General features: G+C 36.2%; 8 protein-coding genes across 21 annotated transcripts; 5 read left to right on the top strand and 3 right to left on the bottom strand.

Annotated features, from left to right (window-relative positions):
- Nucleotides 1-1016: 1016 nt before the first annotated feature.
- On the top strand, nt 1017-2908 carry LOC105682910 (calumenin). The gene is made up of 4 exons (XM_012395142.3): nt 1017-1361; nt 1529-2093; nt 2155-2270; nt 2411-2908. The coding sequence occupies exons 1-4, from the start codon at nt 1263-1265 to the stop codon at nt 2597-2599; spliced, it is 969 nt and encodes a 322-aa protein (XP_012250565.1). The 5' UTR covers nt 1017-1262; the 3' UTR covers nt 2600-2908.
- A 29-nt stretch (nt 2909-2937) lies between these two features.
- Nucleotides 2938-4194, top strand: LOC105682911. 2 transcript variants are annotated; one of them, XM_012395143.3, is made up of 5 exons: nt 2938-3243; nt 3315-3488; nt 3558-3677; nt 3802-3881; nt 3964-4194. In XM_012395143.3, exons 1-5 carry the CDS (start codon nt 3186-3188, stop codon nt 4114-4116), a joined length of 585 nt encoding a protein of 194 aa, XP_012250566.2. In that variant the 5' UTR covers nt 2938-3185; the 3' UTR covers nt 4117-4194. The 2 variants fall into 2 exon arrangements, with proteins under 2 accessions (XP_012250566.2, XP_012250567.2); XM_012395144.3 differs by having other exon boundaries at nt 2940-3243; nt 3336-3488.
- Nucleotides 4195-4535: 341 nt separating this feature from the next.
- Nucleotides 4536-5242, bottom strand: LOC105682912. The gene is made up of 2 exons (XM_020850657.2): nt 5044-5242; nt 4536-4982 (listed from the first exon to the last, which is right to left on the bottom strand). The coding sequence occupies exons 1-2, from the start codon at nt 5132-5134 to the stop codon at nt 4549-4551; spliced, it is 525 nt and encodes a 174-aa protein (XP_020706316.2). The 5' UTR covers nt 5135-5242; the 3' UTR covers nt 4536-4548.
- Nucleotides 5243-5556: 314 nt separating this feature from the next.
- On the top strand, nt 5557-9391 carry LOC105682908 (phenoloxidase-activating factor 2). Its single transcript, XM_048655346.1, has 7 exons — nt 5557-5569; nt 5756-5809; nt 6602-6693; nt 6897-7147; nt 7210-7446; nt 7543-7744; nt 7842-9391. The coding sequence occupies exons 1-7, from the start codon at nt 5557-5559 to the stop codon at nt 8001-8003; spliced, it is 1011 nt and encodes a 336-aa protein (XP_048511303.1). The 3' UTR covers nt 8004-9391.
- LOC105682909 (zinc transporter 1) lies at nt 8175-16070 on the bottom strand. 3 transcript variants are annotated; one of them, XM_012395137.3, is made up of 9 exons: nt 15816-16070; nt 15608-15692; nt 13229-13420; nt 12638-12860; nt 11607-11868; nt 11367-11484; nt 11050-11265; nt 10856-10966; nt 8175-10442 (listed from the first exon to the last, which is right to left on the bottom strand). In XM_012395137.3, exons 3-9 carry the CDS (start codon nt 13403-13405, stop codon nt 10245-10247), a joined length of 1305 nt encoding a protein of 434 aa, XP_012250560.1. In that variant the 5' UTR covers nt 13406-13420; nt 15608-15692; nt 15816-16070; the 3' UTR covers nt 8175-10244. The 3 variants fall into 3 exon arrangements, with proteins under 3 accessions (XP_012250560.1, XP_012250558.1, XP_048511230.1); XM_012395135.3 differs by lacking the exons at nt 15608-15692; nt 15816-16070 and adding an exon at nt 14950-15108; XM_048655273.1 differs by lacking the exons at nt 15608-15692; nt 15816-16070 and adding an exon at nt 14045-14331.
- Nucleotides 15374-18139, top strand: LOC105682914 (mitochondrial inner membrane protease subunit 1). Of its 2 annotated transcripts, none has more exons than XM_012395147.3 (3): nt 15374-15508; nt 16209-16406; nt 16914-18139. In XM_012395147.3, the coding sequence occupies exons 1-3, from the start codon at nt 15470-15472 to the stop codon at nt 17079-17081; spliced, it is 405 nt and encodes a 134-aa protein (XP_012250570.1). In that variant the 5' UTR covers nt 15374-15469; the 3' UTR covers nt 17082-18139. The 2 variants fall into 2 exon arrangements, with proteins under 2 accessions (XP_012250570.1, XP_012250569.1); XM_012395146.3 differs by lacking the exon at nt 15374-15508 and adding an exon at nt 15689-15848.
- Nucleotides 17725-22092, top strand: LOC105682885 (beta-1,4-mannosyltransferase egh). Of its 4 annotated transcripts, none has more exons than XM_020850579.2 (3): nt 17725-17743; nt 18672-19480; nt 19939-22092. In XM_020850579.2, the coding sequence occupies exons 2-3, from the start codon at nt 18677-18679 to the stop codon at nt 20509-20511; spliced, it is 1377 nt and encodes a 458-aa protein (XP_020706238.2). In that variant the 5' UTR covers nt 17725-17743; nt 18672-18676; the 3' UTR covers nt 20512-22092. The 4 variants fall into 4 exon arrangements, with proteins under 4 accessions (XP_020706238.2, XP_012250513.2, XP_048511227.1 ...); XM_012395090.3 differs by lacking the exon at nt 17725-17743 and adding an exon at nt 17998-18138; XM_048655270.1 differs by lacking the exon at nt 17725-17743 and adding an exon at nt 18150-18544.
- LOC105682886 (broad-complex core protein isoforms 1/2/3/4/5-like) lies at nt 21894-25237 on the bottom strand. 7 transcript variants are annotated; one of them, XM_048655269.1, is made up of 10 exons: nt 25095-25237; nt 24840-24953; nt 24551-24749; nt 24357-24424; nt 24177-24272; nt 24015-24086; nt 23783-23939; nt 23394-23608; nt 22969-23153; nt 21894-22246 (listed from the first exon to the last, which is right to left on the bottom strand). In XM_048655269.1, exons 1-10 carry the CDS (start codon nt 25152-25154, stop codon nt 22129-22131), a joined length of 1284 nt encoding a protein of 427 aa, XP_048511226.1. In that variant the 5' UTR covers nt 25155-25237; the 3' UTR covers nt 21894-22128. The 7 variants fall into 7 exon arrangements, with proteins under 7 accessions (XP_048511226.1, XP_048511225.1, XP_048511223.1 ...); XM_048655268.1 differs by having other exon boundaries at nt 21894-22051; nt 22161-22246; nt 22982-23153; nt 24357-24749; XM_048655266.1 differs by having other exon boundaries at nt 21894-22051; nt 22161-22246; nt 24357-24749.
- Nucleotides 25238-25524: the final 287 nt, after the last annotated feature.

Raw genomic sequence — 25524 nt, forward strand, 5'->3', positions numbered from 1 at the left:
GCAAAAAATCAGAAAAAAATCGGGAATTAATGTAGGATGACGTACCTTCGGTTCTGGATCACAGGGAACCTCCAGGAAGGCCGGAAAATGCAGTAATTGGCGGATCAATTGAAAAATTGACTCAAAATCGAAAAGAAATCAGGAAAGGAAGGAAGAAATAGAAAATATTCGGTCAACATCTGGAAACAAGTCTAAGGTCGTGTTACTCTAGCTGCAGGGCGTCAAAAACTCACAGGACATGAAGGAAGTCCACCAATTCGTTAAAAATTAGACAAAACTTGAGAAAGATTCAGGAGAAGAGGGGAAAATAATAAATAATGATGACGCAGCGGTAGTTGTATGTATTTTGATCTTGAAAACAAGAATCTGATTACATAATTGAACAACCACTAGGAGCTATCAAGGTATTACAATTTTTTGACTTCTCAAAGCAGTAGAGTACAGCAGTCAATCAATTTAAACAGAGGATTAGTATTTCCATCGTTTCTGAGCCTCAAATCACGCAGAATCAATACAGAGATCAGTGGTCTCGCTAGTTTTGGACAAAATATATGATTACATTTTCAATTGTACGTTCAAATTGACGTGAAAATTATTCTTCCTTATGACTATGGAGAGTAAAAAACCGGTTCTCTTCCTTTTTGCTACACACTACCTACGAGGTATGGATGTGTCCATGGTGCAAGCTCGATCAGCGCGTTATAGAACCGTGGTTATAGCTCTCTAGTACCGCGTTCATCGTGACCTCTGACGTGACCCACTTACGTCGGTATCACTACGCGCAAGTTTCATCACCATTGATTGGGCCACTTGATATAATTAAGCTGTACAAGATCACTGAAAGTCCTCGCCAATTCGCTGTCCAAGTTCTACTGTATTCATATTTTAATTGCTTCTCCAATGAAACGGATGTTTCCTCTTCCTCTTTTTCTTTCCAAGATGCAGACTAATTGTTGTTGAATGAAAACATACGACACCCGGCGAACGTTGTTCGCCAAGCATGAGCGCAGTGATGTGTGCTATAATGGTTCCACTATCCTCGAAAGAAATTCGTGCGGCGGGGTCCGGCGATAGGGAAGAAGTTCAGCTTTTGATGATGTGGAAGCTGAAAGCACTCTCCAGAGTGAATAATGTCGTGTAGCGTTTAAACCTAAACGAATCTCGATTGATTTGCGACAGTTTCCATCATCTCTACCACAATCGGAAAGTTGGCCCAAAAATTCGTTTCCTCTACTTTGACATTAAGCATTTATTATTAAATTATGCAGCGATTATTCATACTCATCGAAGCATTCGCACTTGCTCTTGTTGTCCAAGCCATACCGAAGCCAGATGAAATTCAGGAACGAGTTTTGAACAAGGTTTGTTGAATCTATAATTTCTAAACGAACTGAATTTAGAATTTGTGTATTTGCTAACCTCTGAATGATCGGTCTACTGGTATGCCAATATCTCTTTTCAAATTAATTCTGTTATAGACAATGAAATATTACTAACAATTTTTGTTTGTACATATTATGGTTTTCAGGATCTGAGCGAGCAAGAACACTTCATTAATTTCCAGCATAATCCATCTTATGATCATGAAGCTTTTCTGGGAGAAGAGGCAAAGACTTTTGACCAGTTGAGCCCGGAAGAAAGCCGAAGACGTCTGGGTATCATTGTAGATAAAATCGACAAAGACCAAGATGGGCTGGTGACTCAAGAGGAACTTAAAGACTGGATAAAATATACTCAGCAACGTTACATCCAAGATGATGTTGAACGGCAATGGACAACCCACAATACTGAAAACAAAGATAAGCTTCCATGGAAGGAATACCGCAGCATGGTTTATGGATTTATGGATGATACAGATACCGATCAACCTGAAAAGTCTGAAGACAACTTCTCCTATGCAGCTATGCTTAACCGAGATCGTAGGCGCTGGACGGTAGCAGATAAAGATGGAGATGATGCTCTGACAAGAGAAGAATTTTCAGGGTTTCTTCATCCCGAAGAAACTGATGGCATGCGGGATGTTGTAGTCTTGGAGACAATGGAGGACATTGACAAAGATGGAGATGGAAAAATATCTGTAGCTGAATATATTGGTATGTATTCTATATTTATCTACATTGAACTTTGCTGGTTTCTATGTGTCTGGATTTTCAGGGGACATGTATAGAGGTGGAGCCGATGAAGAGGAACCAGAATGGGTGAAGAATGAAAGAGAACAGTTTTCTACTTATAGAGATAAAGACGGTGACGGTTCAATGGATGCTGAAGAGGTTTGTTTAACTCAGCATATTTATCACAGTCTTTGACAAATGAAGAAATTCTGTATATTTTTGCCGCGGACAAATAGTGCAGGACTCGGGGGGACAGACTTCTAGTGTCTCTATTTAATGTTCGTTTCTGTTGTTGTTAGGTGAAAAATTGGATTATCCCAGCAGACTTTGATCATGCCGAAGCGGAATCTCGACACTTGATTTATGAGGCAGATAGTGACGCTGATCAAAAACTTACAAAAGAAGAAATATTGGAGAAATATGATATTTTTGTTGGGTCACAGGCCACAGATTTTGGAGAAGCTTTGGCGCGGCACGATGAATTTTAATAATATGCATTAGCTTTATTGAGCTCTATCGAACAAGTCAAAATATATATTTACACTGACATCCCTCATATCTCAGCTGAAATGCGAACCATGTGACGTATTTAATATACGATTTTTCATTCGAAAGTATACCTACATATATTTGCCCAAGTATTCACTTATACCGAGATATCAACTATACTTTTTGCTGGCCTTCCGCATTTATTGTCTCAATCCTCAAATGTTATCCATTAGTTTACTAGATACTTCATACTTGGGTAAAATGTAAATGTCTATAATAAATAATACAAAATACGTATTTTAATTCTATTCGCAGGTTTTGCAGAAGCCCTCCTCAGTATTTCACTTGTTTCGCTTTCAATGGATGTTCCGGTACTTGAAACCGAACATCTAAGTTTTGTTAGAAATCGTCACAGATGCCTTCTATGTCAGTTCCAATTGAAAGATTTGATTAAACCCGATACATTGATTAGGTTTGTAGAACATATCCGAAAAAATTTAATGACGCACTAGTACCGTTATCAGATAAGTGATGATAATTATTGAACAGTACCAGTATATCGCGGTTTAATGTAGCGAGTGCACCATGAAGCGATTTTACTTTTTGGTTGTATTATTCCAAGGTTTAACTAACCACTTAGCAGGTACATTGCACCAGTCAAAAAAGTGAAATACTTTTTAATAATTCACCAAGGGCGATAATCTGTAATTGCAGTATTTTACCTTCATTTTCAAGTGTGTAAAAATACATCAACTATGACGAAAATCGATTCACCATACTGTCTACATTTCACTTGGCTGGGACCATTATATGACAGCATGAGCACTGTCAATATTTCTTGTGATGATTATGGTGGTACACCCTGTATCGAACCATTTATCATAACGAGTCAGTATGTTAATTAGTCATTATAGAAAAGGTGTTGATGTATTTCAAATACCCATATATTATTTTCAGCTGATGGCAGTGAACCGAATATAACATACATATGGGACAACTACAATCATTCGGTAATTGGATGTCCATTGAGATCTGGCTTTACTTGTATAAAATATACGTACATGTTTGATAATGTAGGTGAGTGCAATCATATCATATTAATGGTACAATTCATTTTGTGTTTTAGTGACCTGTCGAGTATTATTGTTTGAACTAGTCGTACTCATTGTTTATTCTTCTTCAATAACGGAACATTTTTCAGTGGTCAATGCTTCATACTTTTGTGGAAGAATGATAGAAGATTCAACGTCTGCATTGACATCAGGATGTTTTACAGAAATGGTATATATCTTGAATAACGGATGATCATTAGCTCTAGATTTATATTGTGAATACTATTTGAATAATTGCTATCTTTCAATAGTCGAACGGTTACACAACAACGGCTTGTGCCTGCCAGACGAATTCTGGAGAAACACCATGTAATGAATCAACAAGAAATATTGCTTCTCTCTTGACTCAATATATTCTAATTCTGTTGTTGCTTATTGATCTTGGTTATATCCTGAAGAGATGATTCTCTGATATAAATCGACGGAAGAAATATGAATTTCAATATAATAATTCCCACTGCCATGTGGCCGCTGAAATACAATAATGTGTAACATGTTATTTATACCCACGGACATAAGAAATATTTCCCGTGTCCGTGTTTGTACCATGTGATTACTGAAATCTTCTGAAATCGATCACATAGCAACCTGCGAACGTACCCAATTCTAGAGACCCTCGAAAGACCTTTAAGGGTCTCCTGATGAGGCACCGAGGGTCTCCACTCCATTCCAAGCTAGATAATTCTCAAGAAAAAACTTTGTAAAAAATTGATGTCCAGCAGTGGGTGTGAAGGTGTCTATTGATTTATACCATGGATTATACGTAGGCCAAGCTAGGAGGGTCACATCACACACTTGGCGTACTATAAAATGTATACCTATGTATATGTATATTTTTATTCAAAATAAGCGACCAGAAGAAAGACTACTATGATTAATAAAAAGGCACTGATGGTACCAGCGTGAAGATTGATAGCGCCGTTTCCAGCTACCCCAAGTCCGGGAACAACTATGCTCTCCCGGACAACTTTGAGAACAGTAGTTGTAGATACTCTTGCCACGCCATCCCCGGTATTACATAAGTCACTATTACAAGCACGATAATACGTTGTAGCAGAAGGTGTTTTTACTACCGTATTCAAATACTTCGGGTTTTTTTCACAGCCGCGATAAAACGCGGTCAAAATTCCCTTTGGATCCGATAATTCTCTTCGAAGTATTGTGCAATATTTCGAATCACACGAACTCGAAAAATTCACTGGATTCGAAACGCACGAACTCAACGTCGACCTACTCTGGCTTTGACAGACGTAACAAGATAGTCCTGAAACTAACAGCCGCGTTTAAATTTTGAAATTGTCAAACAGATAAATCAATTAAAGAATACGAACCATAAGTATACTGCCTTGTTGCAAGGATAGCAATAAAATGTAATATCATTGTCGGCTTTATTACGCACATCCTGAACTCGTTACCATTCATATTAATTAAATATTAATTCCATCAGCAAAACTACAAGCTCGGCTATACTTGTCCGGACTTACACGAAAATACCACTGCTGAATATTGCACTTTTCCTATATATTGGGGAGATATCGGTGATGACGTGGTAAGATATCGTGATAACGATAGTAATACTTCTCATTATAGTGATAAGGATGCAATTATCTCTGTATACCTAAATGATGTTACGAGTACATACTTTTTTCCTGAAACAGATCAAAGCAGATGCATAACTTCATTGAAATCACGCGAATTCGGGACACAACATTCATATCGATACGATCTTAGCTGGAATCAAAAAATCAAAATAAAATAGCCGGTGTGCAATTGTCTGCAAGCGTTGCTGCAAGGCTCCGAGTTTTGGTAGATAATTACATATATTATCAATTGTTGAACAGGAAATGGAAATTTGTGGTACTTTAACGTCGTTTCCTCTATTGCTTTTTAGAAAGATTGGTCGACATCGGCCCGTAATACCTATGATTCATCATAATGCTTTATTAATATCAAGATCAAATAAGGTTTCCACACAACACATGGAAGGGATACCTAATAGAAATTTCTGGCCTCATTGTCAGTTGCAAGTGTATGATTAAAAAGAATCAAATATTCAGCACATTGATGTCACTGGTGGTTGCAGATTCAATACAAACGGTAGGACTTCCATATACATATGTGTATTAAAATCTGTTATCAGTAAAATCGGTTTGTAGTGGCTAGTTGTAATTTTACGAGCGGGCATTAATATGACTCGGGGCTAGATGATCTATGGGTAGCAGACAGGTGATCAGCAAGCGTAAATGTAGGATGATAATAATGGGAAGTAATTTGTCGTTTTTTCCCCAGTTATTGTTATATTTTTGTTTATATAACACAGCAACTATGTATGATATGGCAGCTCTGCGGTCGTACAACATACGGGGAAGGCCGTAGCTTTTCGTTTCGCCTGGGAATACGATATAATGCAATTATGCCTATGTGGAATTCATTTGAAGAAAAAACAAAATCTATACGCTCAGGTTGCATATATAAAACCATAATGAACTGCGACTACCGTCATAATAAGTTCGGCCTCTACTGCTCTATGGTTTCGCTACCAAGTATCTCTAGAAAGATCGCCGTCATGTTCAAATTTCACGGGAACTATATGTGCCGATTTCCAGTATTTTTTCTATTTCTACAACATTACTATCAAAATAGTCTGGGGCAAACACAAACAATTATCTTTGCCCAATCTACTCAAACTCAATCGCAGCCGATGCCGACTACCCCTCAAAGTGCGTTTGTTCCCTTATCTACCAATTTTGAATAATTTGTGATTCGGATTTCAATGTACCTCATTATATGAATATAAACGTAGATCGATTCGGTAAAAATAACCGATATTTTCGTCAAAAGAACTCCGGTACATTATTCCTAATTCTTTTGTTATTCGTCGTTTTCAAGCTGGAACGTGCACGTGTGTACCTCCGGGTACTTGTGCGACAAACACCCCCGCCCCTACTGCAGGTGGAATTGATATAAGAATTGTTAACCCGGTGAGTTCACACGACCAATTATGTATACCGTTCTTCTTTTGTAATTTATATTATACATACATGTACGTACATGTATATGTATATTATAAGTGATAATTGGATCGTGAACGACTTGTATAGAATAATGTCATTTATCACCATTCACCATATTATTTGTTTTTCGATCCTTATAAAGATAATCAAATTATTTTTTATATCATCAGGGTAGCTTAACTTGTACCACCGGTTTACAAGTGTGCTGTACTGGAACCGGAGGCAACTCATCTGGAATGATCGATGCTAGTTGTGGAATAAGAAAAATTCCTCTAACAGCTCAACCTTCAGGTACAGCAAGTTACGGTGCCTATCCGTGGCAAGCTGCTTTACTAACGACAGCCAATAACTACATTGGATCCGGAGTTCTTTTGGATGCTCGACACATTTTGACTGTAGCCCACAAAGTGGCTTCATACGCGTAAGTTTGGTATCCTACATTACAACTAATAACAATCTCCAGTTTTACAAACCTTTTTTCAGTAATACCATTAATGCCATGAAAATGAGACTTGGCGATTGGAATGGTCAAGCTGTGACGGAGATGTACCCGTACCAGGATTATGACGTGCAAAAAATGTCTATACATCCAGAATTCAATGTCACGAATTTGCAAAATGATGTAGCAGTTATAAGATTGGCTATGACGGTCCCTGTAGCTACCAGCCCTGGTATAAGTACGATATGCCCTCCAACATCGGTTCCAGCAGCTGGAACAAGGTGTGTAAGGCTGATAACATGTGTACAGCATCACCGTCGCTAAAAACTTCGAACGGGAACCAGCCCGATATTTCAGTATCGTTTCTTTTTTTACAGATGCTGGGTCTCTGGATGGGGGCAAAATGCCTTTGGACCCAGTGGAGCGTACCAAAATATCATGAAAGAAGTCGATGTTCCAATACTAGATCAAAATGATTGTGAAGCAAGGTTGAGAGGTACAAGGCTTGGACAATTTTTCACTTTGAGCAGAAGCAGTTTTATATGTGCTGGTGGTGAAGCAAACAAAGACGCTTGTACGGTAAGTTGATTGATTTTTGTTATTTCTGTATTTCTGCAAAAACGAGGAAAAGATCCGTAAAACAATTGGTTTATATATCACACAATTTATATTGCAGGGAGATGGTGGGTCGCCTCTTGTATGTCAAGTGGGAGGACGATGGCAAGTCGTAGGTTTAGTGGCATGGGGAATTGGGTGTGCAACAGCCGGAGTACCTGGAGTATACGTAAATATTCCAAATTATCTTGCTTGGATAATGCAGCAAATAGCTTCAGCTTAAGTATTCAACCTTTTTGATCTAAAGATCGTAAGGGTTTCGGTGGAGGTAAATTTACGAATCGTGATCAATGTGCAATGTCCCGTTACAAGTTCCGAGATCTGTGTAGTAATAGCTACTCAACGGAAATACATGAATCATTTCCCTTCCACCAATCACGTAATCAGATAGGTGTATAGTCAATGGATAAATTTATATTCTTCCATATTTTGATAACATTAGTTTATACATAGTTTTTCGTTTGTTATTTACATTTATACCTAAGATACCATCAAAAAAGTTAAGTCATCTGTAGATTTAGAAACTCACAGCTCTCATAGTTTTGATAATCCTTTCAATAAGTTATCCTATCTTACAATATAACAGCAATCAAATTGCTAGGGCCATAGAATATAAAAAATGAAAGTTATTATCATTTCTAAGATAATATCACTAAAATTTATGCACTAAATTCATCAGCAGCAGCTCAAGTGTATCTACTCCACGTGTAAACAAAAATTTCAGTAATCAGTGTCGTACTACTGCTTTTTAGAAAAGTTCTCAACTGTAAAGTCAACATAAATGAATAAAAAAAAAAAAACTAAAAAACTATTACATGTAAAACATCGGAATTATTTCTGTCCGATTTGAATACACCAACGATCGACCATTAACATTCGAAAACAAGCTTTACTAGGTTTGTGCAGACACTCGACATTTCGAAAATAAAAACATTAGATTAATCAACTGACGTAAAATTTCAGTGGAAGATGTCAAGTAAGTGAGCAACACTATGTAAATAGATGACAAGTGTCATTGTTTCAATCACTATAGTATCTGTTTGAAACTACATAATTTCAAACTTGATCGACTTCATTGAATGTAAATAGTAATATATTAATATTGTTTCGTAGAAATAGTATAAAACCGTAAATAATCATTTTCTATGAATTTTTCAATTTATGAGCGGTGAGCAGGGTATACAAATGTTTCTAAGGTGCATCGATTAGTAGTTGGTAACTTTATTTTGAACAACTTAAACGCTACGCAATCTGTTTAAGTTTGTTTGTTTGTTTTTGTTTTTTTTGTTTTTGAACGCAGAAAACGTAGCTAATGTAAGAACGATAATGACGTGAGCAATGTCTTGCGACGTCACAGATTGGTTTTTTCCCAGTTCATGCACCTCGCACTAGCCATTTTTTAATTCACACCCGGCTAAATCGCAGTTTTTGGATAACACCTGTGGCCATATTTAAGGCAATGGTTTATCGTGAAGAAGTTTTATACTAAAGAATATTTTTAATTTGTGAAAGTTGATACCCAAAGTTAAACACAAACACATGGAAATGGACTATTTTGGTGTTGCAGTGAAAATTCAATAAATTAAAAAAAAAAAAAAAGTGACAATGTTACAACATCTTTGAGCTAACAATAAGCAATTTTTCTGTTCGGATAAAAGGGAGAAAAAATGCACAAAAATTATCTGCCAATGCAAGAATGGTAATTGCAATGGGAATCCCCCACAACTAGTAATCAGAGCAAAGAAATATTGTATTAAAATAGAGACAATGCATGACATAATGGAAAAATATTCAATTATAAATCATAATAATAATACAATGAAAATATAACATCTACAATCAAATTGGAAAATACTTCTTAGAAGTAATAATAATTATCGATGCACATGACCGTTTTATCTCAATTTGTTTTGGAAATGAATTGATGTATTCGTGTGCAAGATGAATAAGGTTTTCTCTCAACTATAATCCCATCGATCGCAAGTTTTATATTGATTTTACAGGAATTTGAATATTTCTCAAGGCAGCTAAGACAAATTCATGTAATAAGCACGAAATGAAAGATAACATATCCCATTTGGTATGTATATGACTTTGGCATTCGACAAGTAACTCACTCACCCAATCAAAAGCGAGCAAGATGACCAAAAAAATCATATAAGATCCAGCCAATTCCTCTACCGAACTGTTGGTAGAGTATTAGAAATAATACATACTTTTATTCAATACAATGAACTAATATGCGGTCTGCAAACAAATTCGCAGATAAATAAACTAGCATTTCTAGATAGTTGATTATTATTAATCACATATTGTGCTCTTATTGATATCAATTTTTTCGTCAACGGCGCAGTTGCAGTGAGATAAGCGCTCAGGTGTATTAATTTATTACGTTTGTACAATGGCATTCTGATGTTACGCGATCGGCTATCGAGGTAGTCATTCGTTAATATGATGTAGAGAGTCAGGCCGTCGGTGAATTGACCAGGGGGTGTGGTAATTGGACGGATTGGTGAGGGGGAGGTAGAGATAATAAGTGACCACGTTCCATTTCGTTGACCTCTTGCTGTTCCGTTCCAGCTATAGATACCGTTGATCGTGCTAGACTATTACGCTGTCTGCACATATACGGCGTTTCTCCAGGTGAAGGTGTCTCACGACCCTACGCAATTTTATTGCCACGTTATTCAGAACATCGACCAAACTTTCAATCAAAATTCAAGAGAATACCGACACAGTCAGATGGACTTGACCAAAGTCTCCGTTAATTTCTGATGTAAAATATACAAGCCTACATCAGGGAGAGCTTTGGTTGATCCGCCCAATGGTGTAAGCTACCTCTTCATTAATATGTATATTGTATTAATCTAGGGTATGAGTCACTTGCTTGGATCGCATTGGATTAGTACCTAGGCATGAGTTGGATTCTGAACTGATAACGTCCAGGCAATATCCGAGGCATCTGGATTTTGGCAGACCATGAGGATGGGTGGCATTCCGTTTCGAGTAATACTACAGGGAATGGAAAGGGTATACGGGTAAGGGTCATGCTTGGAAGTAAAGAAATATTCAGACCTGTTTCGACGGTCCACAGCAGGTAGCGTGATTGCAAGGTTTATCCGTCTTTGGGCAATCAAGCACGCAATCTTCCGTCGGTGTCTCTTGTACCTCACTGTTGGCATGATACTGTATGGAAAATAATTCTGAGTAATAAATTATACAAAATAGATGGTACTGCACTATTGAACGGTGATATTTGGAAAACTCACGTCTATAAATTCTGGTTGTATCGTGGTTGAGTGAATTCCTTCGTTATGGAAAAACTTTTTCACCTGTTCGGCAATCTTCATATATTCAGAAAGATTGCGGCATCGGATATGGGCAGAGGCTATAATTCGATCACCAGCCAGTTGCCAAACATGAAATTCATGTACTGCTAAGACACCGTCAATATTATCCAGTAAACGCCGCTGAATCGCATCTACCTGTGTATAATCGTAAGTGAGATATAAAAATCGATTCATAAAGATCCACGAAAGTATTCATATAAGGTTTGAAGCATGAAATTTCGGCAAATTGATCCTACCTGTATGTGAGTTGGGACAGTCTGAAGCAAGATCAAGGCAGATTCTTGTAACAATGGCCACACTGATCTGAGTATGAGTAATACTAGCAGCAATGACAACGCTGGATCTATGTAATACCTGTAAGTTACAAAATGAGCAATGAATTTTTCAAATCTCTGGGTGCCATTGGAATTTCAATATAGTTTATTACATGAATCAACAGAACAGGTTGCTGCATTATTAACTCTGAACATTCTCACCTACAATTCCATTTTGTAAGCCATACAATCAATGCAGATATGATTACTATGACAGAGCCCAGTGCATCGGATAAAACATGAAGAAATACGCCTCTCATGTTCATCTGACTGGCATCATGGCTATGACCATGAGCTCGCTTGACCGGTGAGGTGGATGGCCTACATGTTGCATCATTTTCATTATCATCCGTACCGACAAGAGTGCTCAGCCTGTTATGGCTTCGAGAAATTCCATGTGAGTGTCCATGTGAATTCCCATGTTCTAAAATATAAGAAAAAAAATATTCAGGACTAACTACAATTACTGCTACTGTTATGTTTAGTCAAATATTTGAATATTAAGGAGATAGTATAATACATGGACAGAGTTGTTGCATCAAGATATCAATGAGTGTACCATACATGGCTCATTTGTCATTGGTGCTGCCTACAATTAAATTCGATTAAAAAACCAGGCTGTAGGAAAGTTTTCAGTCAGACAAGCCTAGCAGATAGACACGCGGAGCTATTTATATCATCATCTACGGTTAGCAGCGGTTCAGAAAAAACGATCATTTCGGCGATAAATTCCAATCATATTAGAATAACACGAGCTATGTCACTGCTGTTATTTGCTACTAAAAAAATAATAACTTCTGATTTCAAAACAACGTGATCAGCTTGTTTATTTTTAATATGCGAAATTGCGAATGTTTATAAAATCAGCTGACCTACACCACTCGTCGATGCAGAGTCGGGAGTTGCTTCGCAATTAACAGATACAACATCGATATCTTCAGGAAGAGGGCAAGTTACCGCTTTGCTTCGCTGACCTACATAATGGATCAAATTATAAAACGACTGAGAAATCAATCTGAATATGAATGAATAAGAGAAACGAGTAAGGATTAAAAGTAAATGATCCATTACGAGGCCTTATTGTCTAGTCTGACGGAAACCTTTCCTCTTTATAACCTTTTTCGATGGTAAGTAGTAGCTAAGGTTGTCAACTAAAGAGATGGAATCAATACAGAAGATCGCTATTTACCTACCATGAAATAGAAGAAGCCCTATCACATTAACCAATAGTCCTACAGCGCCAACTGCGACAAGAAGTTTGGGCTCATAAATTTCTTCAATTTCGATGAACCGTTTGCAAGCTTCAACGGTAATACTGAAACAGAGCGCGACTAAAAATACTGCATTCACCAGAGCTCCTAGTACTTCAGCTCTTGCCCAGCCAAATGTATTCTTTGACCATTTTTTGGGAGACATCTGTAACCGTAATACATAATGAAAAGTTGTTTCAAATATCATAATTTGATTAATTGTCAAAAGAAAATCAGAGATGAAATATTATTATTACTAATTGCCAATTATGCAGAGTGTCTTAGTTAGTGTAGCTAATATTCTTGCTGAATAAAGTCCATCGTCAAATTGCTTTTATGTACTTGCATATACCACTGCCATATCAAGTGAAGCAGATTATTCATCGCGCAATACTTTGTGACGAGAATAAATTCTACTCCATATAGCTGAAGTACATTTCAATAGTTACACATATTTTTTATGGTCAGCAGATGAGTGCTTTGATTTTTGAATAGCTGTTTCACATATCTCAAAGCAATGGTTAATACGCTTACCTTCACAGAGAGAAATGCGACCACTAAAGCAGCTACATCTGATAGCATGTGGAAACTATCAGCAATTAAAGCCATAGAGTTTGTCACATAGCCAACGATTATTTCTACTAAAAAAAAGAATGCTGTGAGCCACAGCATCGTTAGCAAACGGCATTTTTTTCCGGAATAGCGGCCCATTGTTGTTTTTCAACACTGAAAATATCAATAGAGTTTAGATTATTCATTCCAGCAAGTGTACTTTGACATAAAGAGAAATCTAAAAGTTGCAGCATCCAGCGATAGTGATTTAAGACGTCGGCGACGTAGCATTCATTAGAAAACCTCACTCTTCAAGCAATTGACTTTTGTCCTGAATTGGCACTCGTTATTTGGATCAATGCAATGAGACAATGTCAGTATTAAAATCAGTGCCCTTAATCACAAACATATCAGTATCGAAAAGCTTATCAAATTCGATACATACAATACAATTTAAACTCACATACAATCAGTAGTGTCTAAAACGAAAATACCAAATTCAATGACTATGAAAAGTTCACACACCTACAACTGAATCTAATGAATCTTATATCATAAAAGTGTTGAACTTGACCCACATCTGGTTTATGAAACAAGCTCTAATGGTATTTTAAATCGTCCGTTCTCACAGTTAATGATGGAATTATGAACTGACAAAGGGCTTATGTGAAGATCTGAAATTGTTAAAGCGCAATTGATTATGGGCATTTAGATCCTACTCAGTTTAATAGAGACTTTGAAGAATAGTTTAAGCGTATTTCGAGCTTTTGGGTAGCAAACAGGTACAGCAAAACTTACGTTCACACAATCTCAACACTAATCATGATCAAGTCGATCTGATCAACACAATCTATATAATTAAGTTTTCTACATACAATCTATTACTTCCACTTGGAAATTATAACTTTGTCTCTACTGAACAAAAGAAAAAATTGAATCAAAAGATAAGGGAAATCACAAAATTGTTGTTAGCTTTGCATTAAGCTACAGACAATATAGTCCCAGCAACAAATATAACTTTTTGATATTGGATGGTCTGATATAATAATTCCTTTAATATGTGTTAATTACGTTCTATCTAAGAGTTCCCACCTGATTTGGACACGTTACACCGATACAAATCAAGTTGATATCAGTTGAACGATATATGAATGATTAACAATTGGTGCACACAGCACAGTGTTCAAGTATCTGTTACACTGGAAGTAATCAAATAGCATGCCTTTCAACAATGAACTTAACGGTTAGATTTAGTTAAGTAAGTTGATAAATTCAAGGATCAAAGTGATTGAACAAAATTGTAGCCTAAATAGAATCAACCGATCTTTGAAAAGTTATTTGTGTTGTTGAAATCTGATATCCAATTGAGTGAGTTGACAACTCCGGATAATAGATAGTTGCAAAAAATCCAAATGTAGTTTGTCAGTGAAAGCAATACCCTGATGCAGATGATCGAACCAATTGAGTGGAATTGAAACACAAGAGGCATGGAATTCAGAAGAGTTCCATGTGACCAGAGGTCAAGAAGATTACAAAGAAAAGACAGAATGATTCATTGCAATAAAGGAGATGTCAATGAATCACCACACAATAGAATGGAAAATTGTGGTAGATGTAAAAAGTTTTTATTACAGAGCAGAAGCCGATGAAAAGTCAAAATATCGATGAGTATATAGAGTCAAATAAATATTAAATATTTTCACCATTAATTAATGATTTCTCCTGTTGCTATCTTATAATACTTGAGCTCAAATCACCCTCAAATTTTGTTCGTACAATTTCTAATTTTTTCAATTTTCAGGTACATGTATCAAATGACGGTATTAGAAAAGTTTATTGACATCATTTCTACGAAAATGATATATTCACGGCACTCATGTATTTATCAGCAGGTAAAATATTTAATTAGAAAAATATTCAACTCTGTGCAGAGCAATTTAAAACACAAATAGTCGATTCATCGTTGGATACGCAAATGGAGAGAGTGAAAACACATCACCAGCAACTCACAGCCAACTAATTTCGAAAACTCGCTGAAGAAATTCAGTACTTGATCTGCCATTAATGTGTTCAAGAACCTATCACCGCTATACCGCTACGCTGTTTTATCGATCATACTTCGGTCTCCGGAATGGTCAATGAGTATAGTCACCGTCTATTCGCTATTGCATGATTCAATGTATAAAATGTGGCAATGGCAGAAATCACGTACGCACGTAAATAATGTTGTGTATTATGATCGGATACCTACCCGCATACTTAGTAGGTGATCTTCTAAAAGCGGATTATATGCGTGTTATGTACATTACTTATTATTTTAACAATTAACAATCTAATCTGAATATTCTTCATGCGACTCACCGTTCGCTTCCACGTCGCTCGTAACGTGTAATATACGCTGTTGTATTATATTCTCAACATTGGGTTGGAAATGCACGAGTTTTGACTGGAATGCGGAAAATAGACGTCATCATAATGTCAATGGCAGTAAAGAATCATGTTCATTAAAATATCGTATAAAATATTAGGCGCTATAGGTACGCTATTGCAATACGGATGCGTAACTCACTGTGCGTTAGAATATATCGGCGATTTTGTCGTGGTGAGTTAATTTTTTCATGAGTCATTAATTAGGCGATATTGTAGTAACAATTTTCGTCATTTCGGATTTTGACACCAAGGTTAGGGTTTGCCCCATTTTCCATTATCTAGAGGCCTCGGGGAAAATCTCGACACGTCAAAATTATTCTTATGTATTCGACTTTATCGACGGCATTAACAATTTGTCCAATTGTTAACCGCCCGCGATAATTTGAAACACGCTCTAATCTACAACGATTGTAACGTAACGAATAACGAGTGATTGAATAAATTTCCACATCTCAAGGGGGAAAGATGGGAATTGTCTTGCAATCGCCAGTGGTAACATATTATTCGGTCAAATACCAAGGTTGTGTTTCAGTGTACAGGACCTTCGATGGAACCAACAATATACAGCAATGACGTGCTTTTTACTGAGCACGTATCACCACGCTTACGTCGTATACACAAAGGAGATATTGTCATTGCAAAATGTCCCTCTAATCCATGTCAACATATATGCAAACGGGTTACTGGTCTTCCAGGGGATAAAATTTACAATGGATTTTCAACCTACGTTGTGAGTTGCTCCCACATGCTAAAATTAGATGATGTTATTCACAAGCCTCAAAGCAATTAATAATTCAATATCAAAATAATTCTTCAACGGTAGATGCAGTTCTTGGTTTGACAAAAAAAACCTGACAAATGATGATGACTTTATGCCAAACGAAATTGTCGACATCATCGAGTCTGTAATGACTCCATACAAATGTTATTCTTTATCTATCACATTATTTGTCACATTTAATAAACCCAGACATCAATATTGTCAAGTAAAACTCTGCCAAAACATGTGAGGACGAGGCTAATTAAAATCAGATATAACTAGAATGTATTCTTATGAACAAGATATACCCTCATGTTTTGAGAAGTTTGGAGCATTGCAATAACAGGGAAATTGATCTTTGCTTTCTGATCCATTTGTACAAATTTCTTACTCCTGCTAGTTACAATTGTTGAAACTTTTTATGCAACTCGAAACTATGATATCGTGTTAATTTCGTACATTTTCTTTCTTTTAAAGGTACCCATTGGTCATGTATGGCTCGAAGGTGACAATCACTATAATTCAACAGACTCTCGTATGTATGGCCCTGTTCCTCAGGGTCTCTTGAGAGGTCGTGCAATGTGCAAGATCTGGCCACCCAACGATGTAACTATCTTCACCACGAATTTTATTCATCACGAGTGACATGCGTATTATCTAATTCGTAATATTCGAAAACATGAATGAATTCTCATACAAAAATTGAAAATCATTCGGTTGATAGTCTTTGGTGTTTTGTTTTTTTCTTACACAATGTTATTATACATACATATGTATAAGTGATCATCTCAAGCATGAATGTACCGTTGAAGATATCAAGAATAAACAGGAGGAGTAATATTTCGTCATTGTGTTTCTTTTGTAAGAATAACAAACTATCTTCCATTTGTAGATCTTATTGAATGTAAGCTACATGATAAACCGCGGTTTTTAGTTGAAAATTGTGTGGCTAATAACATTTGACTAGGTAATTATGATTCAAAAAACCGCCAAAGTTCGAATAGAATTGTCGGTATTGTTGAAAGGGCAGTGTTGAAAGAGGTATCATTCAGGCTAATGTAGAAAAATAAACGATTCTAAAAAATGCCAGTTTTCGAAATTGATTTTATCTTCATGTCAAATGATTTTTTTCAGCATAATGAGAATAATGAGGCTAACGAACAATGGAAGCGTCGATGACCATCGCAGTCTAAAGTGCAGTATAACACACAGTTTCATGTACACAGTTAAAAAATATGTCTCAATTTCTTGTTCTTTCTTCAACATAATGTTCTGCGAATTCTAAATTTTCGTCCGCATTTTGGCTAGTGAGTTCTAACCATAGTTGCGACAGCTAGAAATATTTCTGAACACCTATTTTTTGCAAATAAGATAAAGATGGTCGACGGGGTGAAGGCATAGCTATCGTCTATCGGCACCACTGAACTCTTATAATGCCGTCACAGAAAGGCGACTAGCTGTGCGCTGTCGTTTTGGTCAGGTTTTATTGTTAGTTTGGCACTGCCTTGCTTTGGCAGGGAAAGCAATATACGTGTAAACAAAAGTGAAGCATCAAATCTGTTTTACTTGTTGTATTTTAGTGCATACCGGCCAAATATCATGCCTCCAAATTTGTTCACATGAACAAATTTCCAGCTATGCGATAAACATAGTCTCACATTAGTTAATAACATGAATATCCGACCAGGCTAAGTATCACAAGGTAACCAAATAAAATTTAAGAATAAAAACCTCACTATACACGCCTTGTCCAACAAATGTCAAAAGAGTTATTAGCTCGCCGGTTCTCATGTCGAATCGTACCCATAATTTTTTGTTCTGAAAATAGATTGCTAAATTATGTAAATAATACTATACTTTTGTTTTTAATGCAACTATGGCTCTTTCGAATTTGAGCACTCGATTGTATATTTTCTAGTTCATGATGAATGTACATACGTACTTGGTGGTTTAAATCTTTGTTCCTACGGAAATGAAACCTAGCCAACCGTGAGACCCATTTTGTAAAATGAAACATAGCCACCAAATAGTAAAAACTCCCAGTGCATAGCTCTTTCTCCATTGTTAAGGAATCGGAACGTAGCTGAGCTGTATGATTTTCGTTTATAGTAATTACCAGATACAGTTGACACCATCTCCTTAGCCTTGCAACCCTCAAGGCTTAATGACCATAAGTTTTTAACTAAGTATTATACCTATAATGCACTACTTACCACTAAAATAATGTCCTTTTAGGAAAAATGCTGAGCGCTAGAACTAAACACGTCTTACACTGTACTTTGCTGGCGTTTGTCATCATTGTGTTTGGTGTAATATCGGGAGGTCTACGATGGAGTTCCGATAATCAAGTGAATCTGAATCCTTGGGAAGTTTATGGGCCGATAGCAGCTTTAGTGTTGTATTTTCTTCGTATAGTTACATTCCTCTCTTTGCCCCAAGTGTTGTTCAATTTTATCGGGTTAACAATGTACAATGCATTCCCAGACAAAGTTATTTTGAAAGGATCTCCTTTGCTTGCGCCGTTCATTTGTATAAGAATAGTGACGAGGGGTGATTACCCTCACCTAGTCAAGACAAATGTGAACCGTAATATGAACAAATGTAGAGAAGCAGGCTTGGAGAATTTTCAGATCGAAGTTGTGAGTGATAAGCCAATTGGACTAGCATCTCATCGGAGAATACGAGAGCTTGTCATACCAGCGAGTTATCGTACATCTACCGGCGCATTATTCAAGGCACGAGCATTACAGTATTGTCTTGAGAATTCGGTCAACGAATTAGCAGATCATGACTGGATTGTACATTTGGATGAAGAAACATTACTGACAGAAAACTCTGTCCGTGGTATACTCAATTTTGTTTTGGATGGGAAGCATCAATTTGGACAGGGATTAATCACATATGCTAATGAGGACGTTGTGAACTGGATCACCACACTTGCTGACAGCTTCAGAGTGGCAGACGACATGGGGAAACTGAGATTTCAATTCTACATGTTCCACAAACCTTTATTTAGTATGAAAGGTTCCTACGTTGTTACTCAGGTGAGAATAATATAAAAAATAGACTTGCAATCGGATTGTAAATCTAGTGCTATTCAACATCATATTCTTGATTACTAAATAGCATCTATTCTAAACTATTTGGGTGAACGTTATACAGAAAATGTAGCTTGTGTCATTTTATCTGCTAAGCAATCTCTAGCAATATGTTTGATTTTAAAACAGTCAGTATTAAAGTTCTAAGCTTAGAATTCTAAGCTTTGATATTTACTTTGGTCTTCTTTGTGGGAGTTCAGTATGCAGGTAGTTCATTTACCTAATGAACACTATGAGGTGCAACCCATGTTGGGAATAGATATATTGACAAGTTCACGGTGATATTTGCCGATTGTATCTTTTACCTGAACATCTCCTATCGATAAGCTAATAACAGTCAGGAGACTTCAACACTGATTGTACCGATAATAACTAATTGATTCTCAATGCATATGTCATAACAGGTAGGTGCGGAGAGGCAAGTTTCATTCGACAATGGGTTGGATGGATCTGTAGCTGAAGATTGTTTCTTTGCAATGAAAGCCTTTACGCAAGGATACACTTTCAATTTTGTGGAAGGTGAAATGTGGGAAAAATCACCATTTTCATTATGGGATTTTGTTCAGCAAAGAAAAAGATGGCTACAAGGTATATTGTTAGTTGTTCACTCTAAAGCGATTCCCATTAAGAACAAGATACTTTTAGGAGTGTCTTGTTACTCATGGGTAACAATGCCTTTATCTACCTCAAATGTGATACTGGCAAGTTTGTGTCCAATTACATGTCCTCTGATTATTGATTTTCTCTGTGCCTTCATAGGTGCTGTGAATATCTATATGTATATATTTGGTGTTGTCAAATCTTTTTCGTTATACCGTTTTGGAATTCTACGATTTCTGCTATGTATATGTGGAGCGTTATCGACGATACCGTTCAACATTTTAATCGAAAATGTAGCTGTCATTTGGGGTTTATTTGGTAAAAAACATAAGTTTTATGTTGTAAATAAGGAGTATCGGCCTCCATTGACAGTCTAATAGATGATGATCTGAAACATTCGACAAATATATCTGATTACGTTCAATGAATCTCATGATCTTTGATTTTATCAACTCTTGGACATGAATTATTTTTACATGCAAAGGTTTTGACACCATATTCAAATTCTCTCGTCCAATGGTGTTTGATTGATATAAGATGAAATGATATAAGAGGCTGAATTAGTTGCAATGTTCCCAAGACGATGATGATAGTCGACAAGAACGTAATCTAATGAAATTCGAAAGAAATCTGGATTCATATGCTGATATTATCATTAGATTTAGCCGCAGGCTGATTTATTTTTTCTCAAAGCTTATCATTCAATCATTCGGAATATATGTACTGTAGTGAATTGTCTTGAGTATATTGATTTCATGGAATCCACTGATATTCGCTCGATAATATTTCAAGAATTCACAAACCAGGAATGAAATTCAAAATACCAATTTACTTGTTTTTGTCATACGTATTACTATTACTTTACTTTTATAGTTTCTAGTTATCAAGAATTATTCATGATTAAAAACAAAAAATAATCGAACAATTGATCTGACCTTAGTGAATACCCATATGTGTAAGGTAGAATAGTAATAAGAAAACTTAGTTAGAATTATATCAAATACCAAATGCTGCATGATGCGATGGTGCAATATTTTCATGTAATCTAGTCAAATGTCGTGTGATAGGGAAACGAGTGATCGATATTGCTTTCCTGTGCGCATATATTTGAAGATTGAATACCACTATTCATTGTAACATGAGATGAGTGTTATTTTTAGTTGGATATTGATTCCGATCTGTACACACGTGTTCGAGTCTTTGTTATCTGGGTAATTTGCCTGGTGTGAATTTTTATAACAGTATTACACGTGACAAAGTTTTGGGAAGCATTTAATTAATAGGTAATACTATTAGTTCATTAGAGCTGCGAAATGACTTCTAGTATTATTCTTGAACTTTTTGTGCGTGTGGAAGAATTGGCTGCTCCGATCTGGGACTTTTCTTATGACTTTATGTGGGAAGATGGAACTAGCCCATTGTGGGAACTTATTCACAGTAAAAGATACACGGATATGTAATGCGACGCACAAGAAGCCTCCTCCGAAAGACTCAGCGCCGGATAAGAAAAACATACACCTATTTCATGCTTACATACAATTGACATAAATAGCTGTATGATTTTTCAGTATTAGGTTACTTGACACTCAACGTTTCAGTTGTTTATTTCAATAATTGGAAGCCCCGCAGCGATTGCCATCAGCCTGCCGCTCGCGAGATAATCAGCGGTGAGATTTATATCTACAGATATGCATGCGGCAGTGATTTCACAGTTTACAATGAAAATTATCCATTCAATGGAAAGTTTGGAAACGCGTTGTTACTGAGAAAATGTTTATTATGAATTTTGCAATAGAACCCATTGCATGATGCACGATTCATGCATACCATGTATACAATGCAATAAATTTCCCTCAGTAAATTAAATTTTCGAAAAATGTCAATTCTACTGGAACATTATATTGTTTCGAGATTATCCTGGAAGAATAAATATAACATATCATGTGCTAAAAAAACGATCTCCGTATTGTTTTTTCTCCACCTGTTTTATCCTGTTATCCACATAATAATGTGTGTACATACGTACATGGCCTGGGTTGAATTGAAATTCTTCTGGTACTCATTCCACGACTAAACCAATTTGTAATGTGAAATTGACGATGAAATGATAATCTACGAAAAATACATGCAGTCTGAAATATTTGAATTTGTAAATTACAGCTTATTATTAGTGCAAAATACTCTGTGGAATAATAACATTCGTCACACAGTATATATCTGGTATACTCTATGATTTGATATGTGTGAATACTAGAAAATTAGTGAGAATGGTGATGTTATTTCACCTCACAGATTTGATTAGCTTTGCTACAAAAGAAACTTCTACTCGGTTTTAATTATCATATTCTCGTGTCGTATGAAAAGTAGATAAACTTTATTTATATTTGGATTGTTTTTTTTTTCAACATCAAAAAATGTTATTTTATGTAACGTTCAGATCATAAGCGGTTATCCAACATCATAGTTGGCTCATTTTTGTGCACTCAAATACTTTCCCGATTATAGACATAGGGTAGAAAAATTGATTGGAGATACAAGTTACGTTTTGATCGAATATTTTTGATTTATCTCTGTGCTTGTAAAATTTAACTCCTGTGTTTTGAAAGAGATCCTATTCGAAATAATGGAAATAATATAACATTGAGTCTGCAACGTTTATCTGAATGATCTTGGAATGGGGCGACTGAATTATACGGTATGCTACACTACAGCTCGTAGAATTGTTGTACCTGTTTACAATCATGCCTTTTAGTAAAGAATTTGGTTGCAAGGAGGTGAAAGTAACAATAATAATTCTGGAGAAACTGAGTATTTGGAGTTAGATTGATACTGACGTGAGGGAAATACCATTCTTTTCTTGATCAGCTAACCGGTTCTTCCCATTTAATTTAACAGATAATATTGGTTCATCAATCTCAATATTCCCAGCATCTTCATCCTTTGGCGATACGAGAACCATGTTACCTGGTCGATTGTCCACGTTCATTAAAACCTTAACAAGACGCAGTGCGTCAATGTCCTGCAGTTAAGGAAAACTACTAACAGTCGTGAAGCTGCTGTGTTCTGTTTTTTATTCGATTTCAGAATCTTGGTAAACTTCATTTTTCAACAATTGCATCAAACGTTTCAATTGACTAAATTTTATACATTCCCAGCAGTGAAATAAAATGGCTCAACAATATAAGTATAATTCTCCTGGGATTTATTGCAGAAGCTAATTATGTAGGGTAGCGTTTACCTCAACGATAAATCAGCTTACCCGTATATTAGTTGGGAGACATCTGGCGAGCATTAAATCTTGTTTCAAGTTCTTTCTGAGACGTGCTTCTTTAGGACTGTAATAATAGCCTGGATATTTACGTTTGTGATCTTCATCTGCTTTCTTTGCCGAGGCATAATAAGCTTCTTTGGCTTCGATATTCAACCCCTTCCACATCAGTCCTAATCTTACAGATATCTCCTTGTTGTTTTCATCTGAGCAGACATTTTTTATTTCAAGACAAAACAAGCACTGCTTAGAGTGTGATTATCAGATAGCGTGCTAAATCCTATTCTCATTTATATGTATATGACAGTAAAAGCAAAGTCGTTGATTGATGAATATTGAATAATTACGCGGGGAAACACAAACACGAGGATTCTGCTTACTTGGATACTGGAATGCTATTTTACGTCTCCATTCGTTGGCAAAAATCATGAAGGCATTGGGTGGCCGTGGGATTTTACTTGCCACTTGTACCTTCTCGGTTGTCACAATGGTTTTTTGACTCGATTTTCCCCTGCCTTTTATTCTCAATGTTTTCACCTACAGATTTGGGGATTATTTGAATCAAATTCATTTCAGACAGTTTGAAACCTGTGTAACGATATGTAAAATTACCTCACTAGAAGATGGACAATCTACATCATTTTCTTCATAGTTATCCTTGATATCGAGTGGTTCGATTTTAATCTGAAACGAATCATCTGTTTGTATCGCATGGCACAAGATCCATAGACGGTGTATTTGTTAAAGGGGTACTCTTTTTTGCAACAGACTCACCATTGCTTCTTCCATTTCATTTTCTATCAGGGGCACTTCAGGTTCTAGGCAAACTGCCCCATTACTGGTGAAGACTGTTTCCTTAGCCAATTCGTTCTGAGAATAAATATTCATTCGAACATGACACAGTAATGATTTCCCCACGTAGGATTAGTGAAAATGATTTGATGAAAAACTCACAACTGTGTGCGACATTTTGCGGCGCTTCCGAACTCGAGGTGGATCTGGTGGCGGAGGTCGATTTTTCTCTGCAATTTTTTCAGAGGTTTGTGAATAATTTAGTTCATGGGGTCCAGGTGTCATATGTTCATTGTGATTATTTTTCAAATTTGATGTTTGAGTTTTGTCTATATTATTCTGTGACTGTATTTTGCCTTTTTCATATTTGTTTCGAACATTACTAAGGCCTTTAACTTGAAGGGTTTCTGCTGCCGCAAGCAAGTCGTCCAACTGAGCTTCTTGAACACAGACTTCACCATGATACATAAATTTAATCATCATTTGAAGGTTTTCATATTTAATGCCATTTAAAATGATAACGGGATGTTTTGTTTTGTGGTTCTTAAAGAGCTCCTGCAAAATTATTAAATTTTATTAACGAATAAAAGAATTTCTGATTTATTCTAGAGAACAGAAATTAATTTAATAGCTCCATAAAATCACCTGAAAGTATGGGCTGCATGCCGACAATATCATTCGATGAGCTTTGATAAATTGCCCCTGACAGGATAATGTTACATCAACCAACTGTTCTGACGACAAATGTTCCAAAAACACCTGTACAAAGAATATACTTATTACTCATGTCAGTTAACACTTGAAGAGATTTTATGTTTCCAACCTAACCTAGTGTACAAAAGTAAAGAATGAAAAATATGAAATTAATTCATAACGGAATAAAGGCTTTTGATTGTTTACCTGAACGATATTGTTGGTATGATTATTCCATCGCAGATTAAACTGTTGATTATCTTCCATGTTGTTGTGAAGCAAAATAAATTTATTTTATTAGGTTCTGTTGTTCAAAACTTGAATTTTTTCCTATCTTTGTTTGGCATGAGAGACACTAGTTGCCGTCAGGATTTTACCGTAAAAATACAAGTGATATCGTTTGTTCGGTTGTTGCTGCGTGATTGTTGTTATAATGATTTGAACACGTTTAATCGGAAGAGAAAATTATGTATATGTTGCTGGCTGGCGCCATTATTTATAGAACAATGACGGCAATAATCAAGTGCGTGATGTATGAGCAGTAAAAATGAATATATGACAAGTAATCACTGATACATAACTTATTAAGAAGTGCATTTACAAAAGTAGTTGAATAACCGAAATTAAAGCTGAAACA

The sequence above is a fragment of the Athalia rosae genome, chromosome 5, assembly GCF_917208135.1.
Source record: "Athalia rosae chromosome 5, iyAthRosa1.1, whole genome shotgun sequence".
Classification (NCBI taxonomy): Eukaryota; Metazoa; Arthropoda; class Insecta; order Hymenoptera; family Athaliidae; genus Athalia; species Athalia rosae.

Coding starts and splice junctions, on each gene's coding strand:
- LOC105682910 (XM_012395142.3), top strand. CDS start 1,263: ATGCAGCGATTATTCATACTCATCGAAGCATTCGCACTTGCTCTTGTT. Junction 2,094..2,154: donor ATCTGTAGCTGAATATATTG/GTATGTATTCTA, acceptor CTGGATTTTCAG/GGGACATGTATAGAGGTGGA. Junction 2,271..2,410: donor GTTCAATGGATGCTGAAGAG/GTTTGTTTAACT, acceptor TGTTGTTGTTAG/GTGAAAAATTGGATTATCCC.
- LOC105682911 (XM_012395143.3), top strand. CDS start 3,186: ATGAAGCGATTTTACTTTTTGGTTGTATTATTCCAAGGTTTAACTAAC. Junction 3,244..3,314: donor TTTAACTAACCACTTAGCAG/GTACATTGCACC, acceptor CTGTAATTGCAG/TATTTTACCTTCATTTTCAA. Junction 3,882..3,963: donor CAGGATGTTTTACAGAAATG/GTATATATCTTG, acceptor ATCTTTCAATAG/TCGAACGGTTACACAACAAC.
- LOC105682912 (XM_020850657.2), bottom strand. CDS start 5,134: ATGAATGGTAACGAGTTCAGGATGTGCGTAATAAAGCCGACAATGATA. Junction 4,983..5,043: donor AACAAGGCAGTATACTTATG/GTTCGTATTCTT, acceptor CGCGGCTGTTAG/TTTCAGGACTATCTTGTTAC.
- LOC105682908 (XM_048655346.1), top strand. Junction 5,810..6,601: donor TTGCAGATTCAATACAAACG/GTAGGACTTCCA, acceptor GTCGTTTTCAAG/CTGGAACGTGCACGTGTGTA. Junction 7,148..7,209: donor CACAAAGTGGCTTCATACGC/GTAAGTTTGGTA, acceptor ACCTTTTTTCAG/TAATACCATTAATGCCATGA.
- LOC105682909 (XM_012395137.3), bottom strand. CDS start 13,405: ATGGGCCGCTATTCCGGAAAAAAATGCCGTTTGCTAACGATGCTGTGG. Junction 11,485..11,606: donor CTTACAAAATGGAATTGTAG/GTGAGAATGTTC, acceptor TGTAACTTACAG/GTATTACATAGATCCAGCGT. Junction 11,266..11,366: donor CTGTCCCAACTCACATACAG/GTAGGATCAATT, acceptor GATTATACACAG/GTAGATGCGATTCAGCGGCG.
- LOC105682914 (XM_012395146.3), top strand. CDS start 15,744: ATGTTCATTAAAATATCGTATAAAATATTAGGCGCTATAGGTACGCTA. Junction 15,849..16,208: donor ATATCGGCGATTTTGTCGTG/GTGAGTTAATTT, acceptor GTTGTGTTTCAG/TGTACAGGACCTTCGATGGA. Junction 16,407..16,913: donor ATGGATTTTCAACCTACGTT/GTGAGTTGCTCC, acceptor TTTCTTTTAAAG/GTACCCATTGGTCATGTATG.
- LOC105682885 (XM_048655270.1), top strand. Junction 19,481..19,938: donor GTTCCTACGTTGTTACTCAG/GTGAGAATAATA, acceptor ATGTCATAACAG/GTAGGTGCGGAGAGGCAAGT.
- LOC105682886 (XM_020850583.2), bottom strand. CDS start 25,154: ATGGAAGATAATCAACAGTTTAATCTGCGATGGAATAATCATACCAAC. Junction 24,750..24,839: donor CATGCAGCCCATACTTTCAG/GTGATTTTATGG, acceptor ATAATTTTGCAG/GAGCTCTTTAAGAACCACAA. Junction 24,087..24,176: donor ATGAAATGGAAGAAGCAATG/GTGAGTCTGTTG, acceptor GATTCGTTTCAG/ATTAAAATCGAACCACTCGA.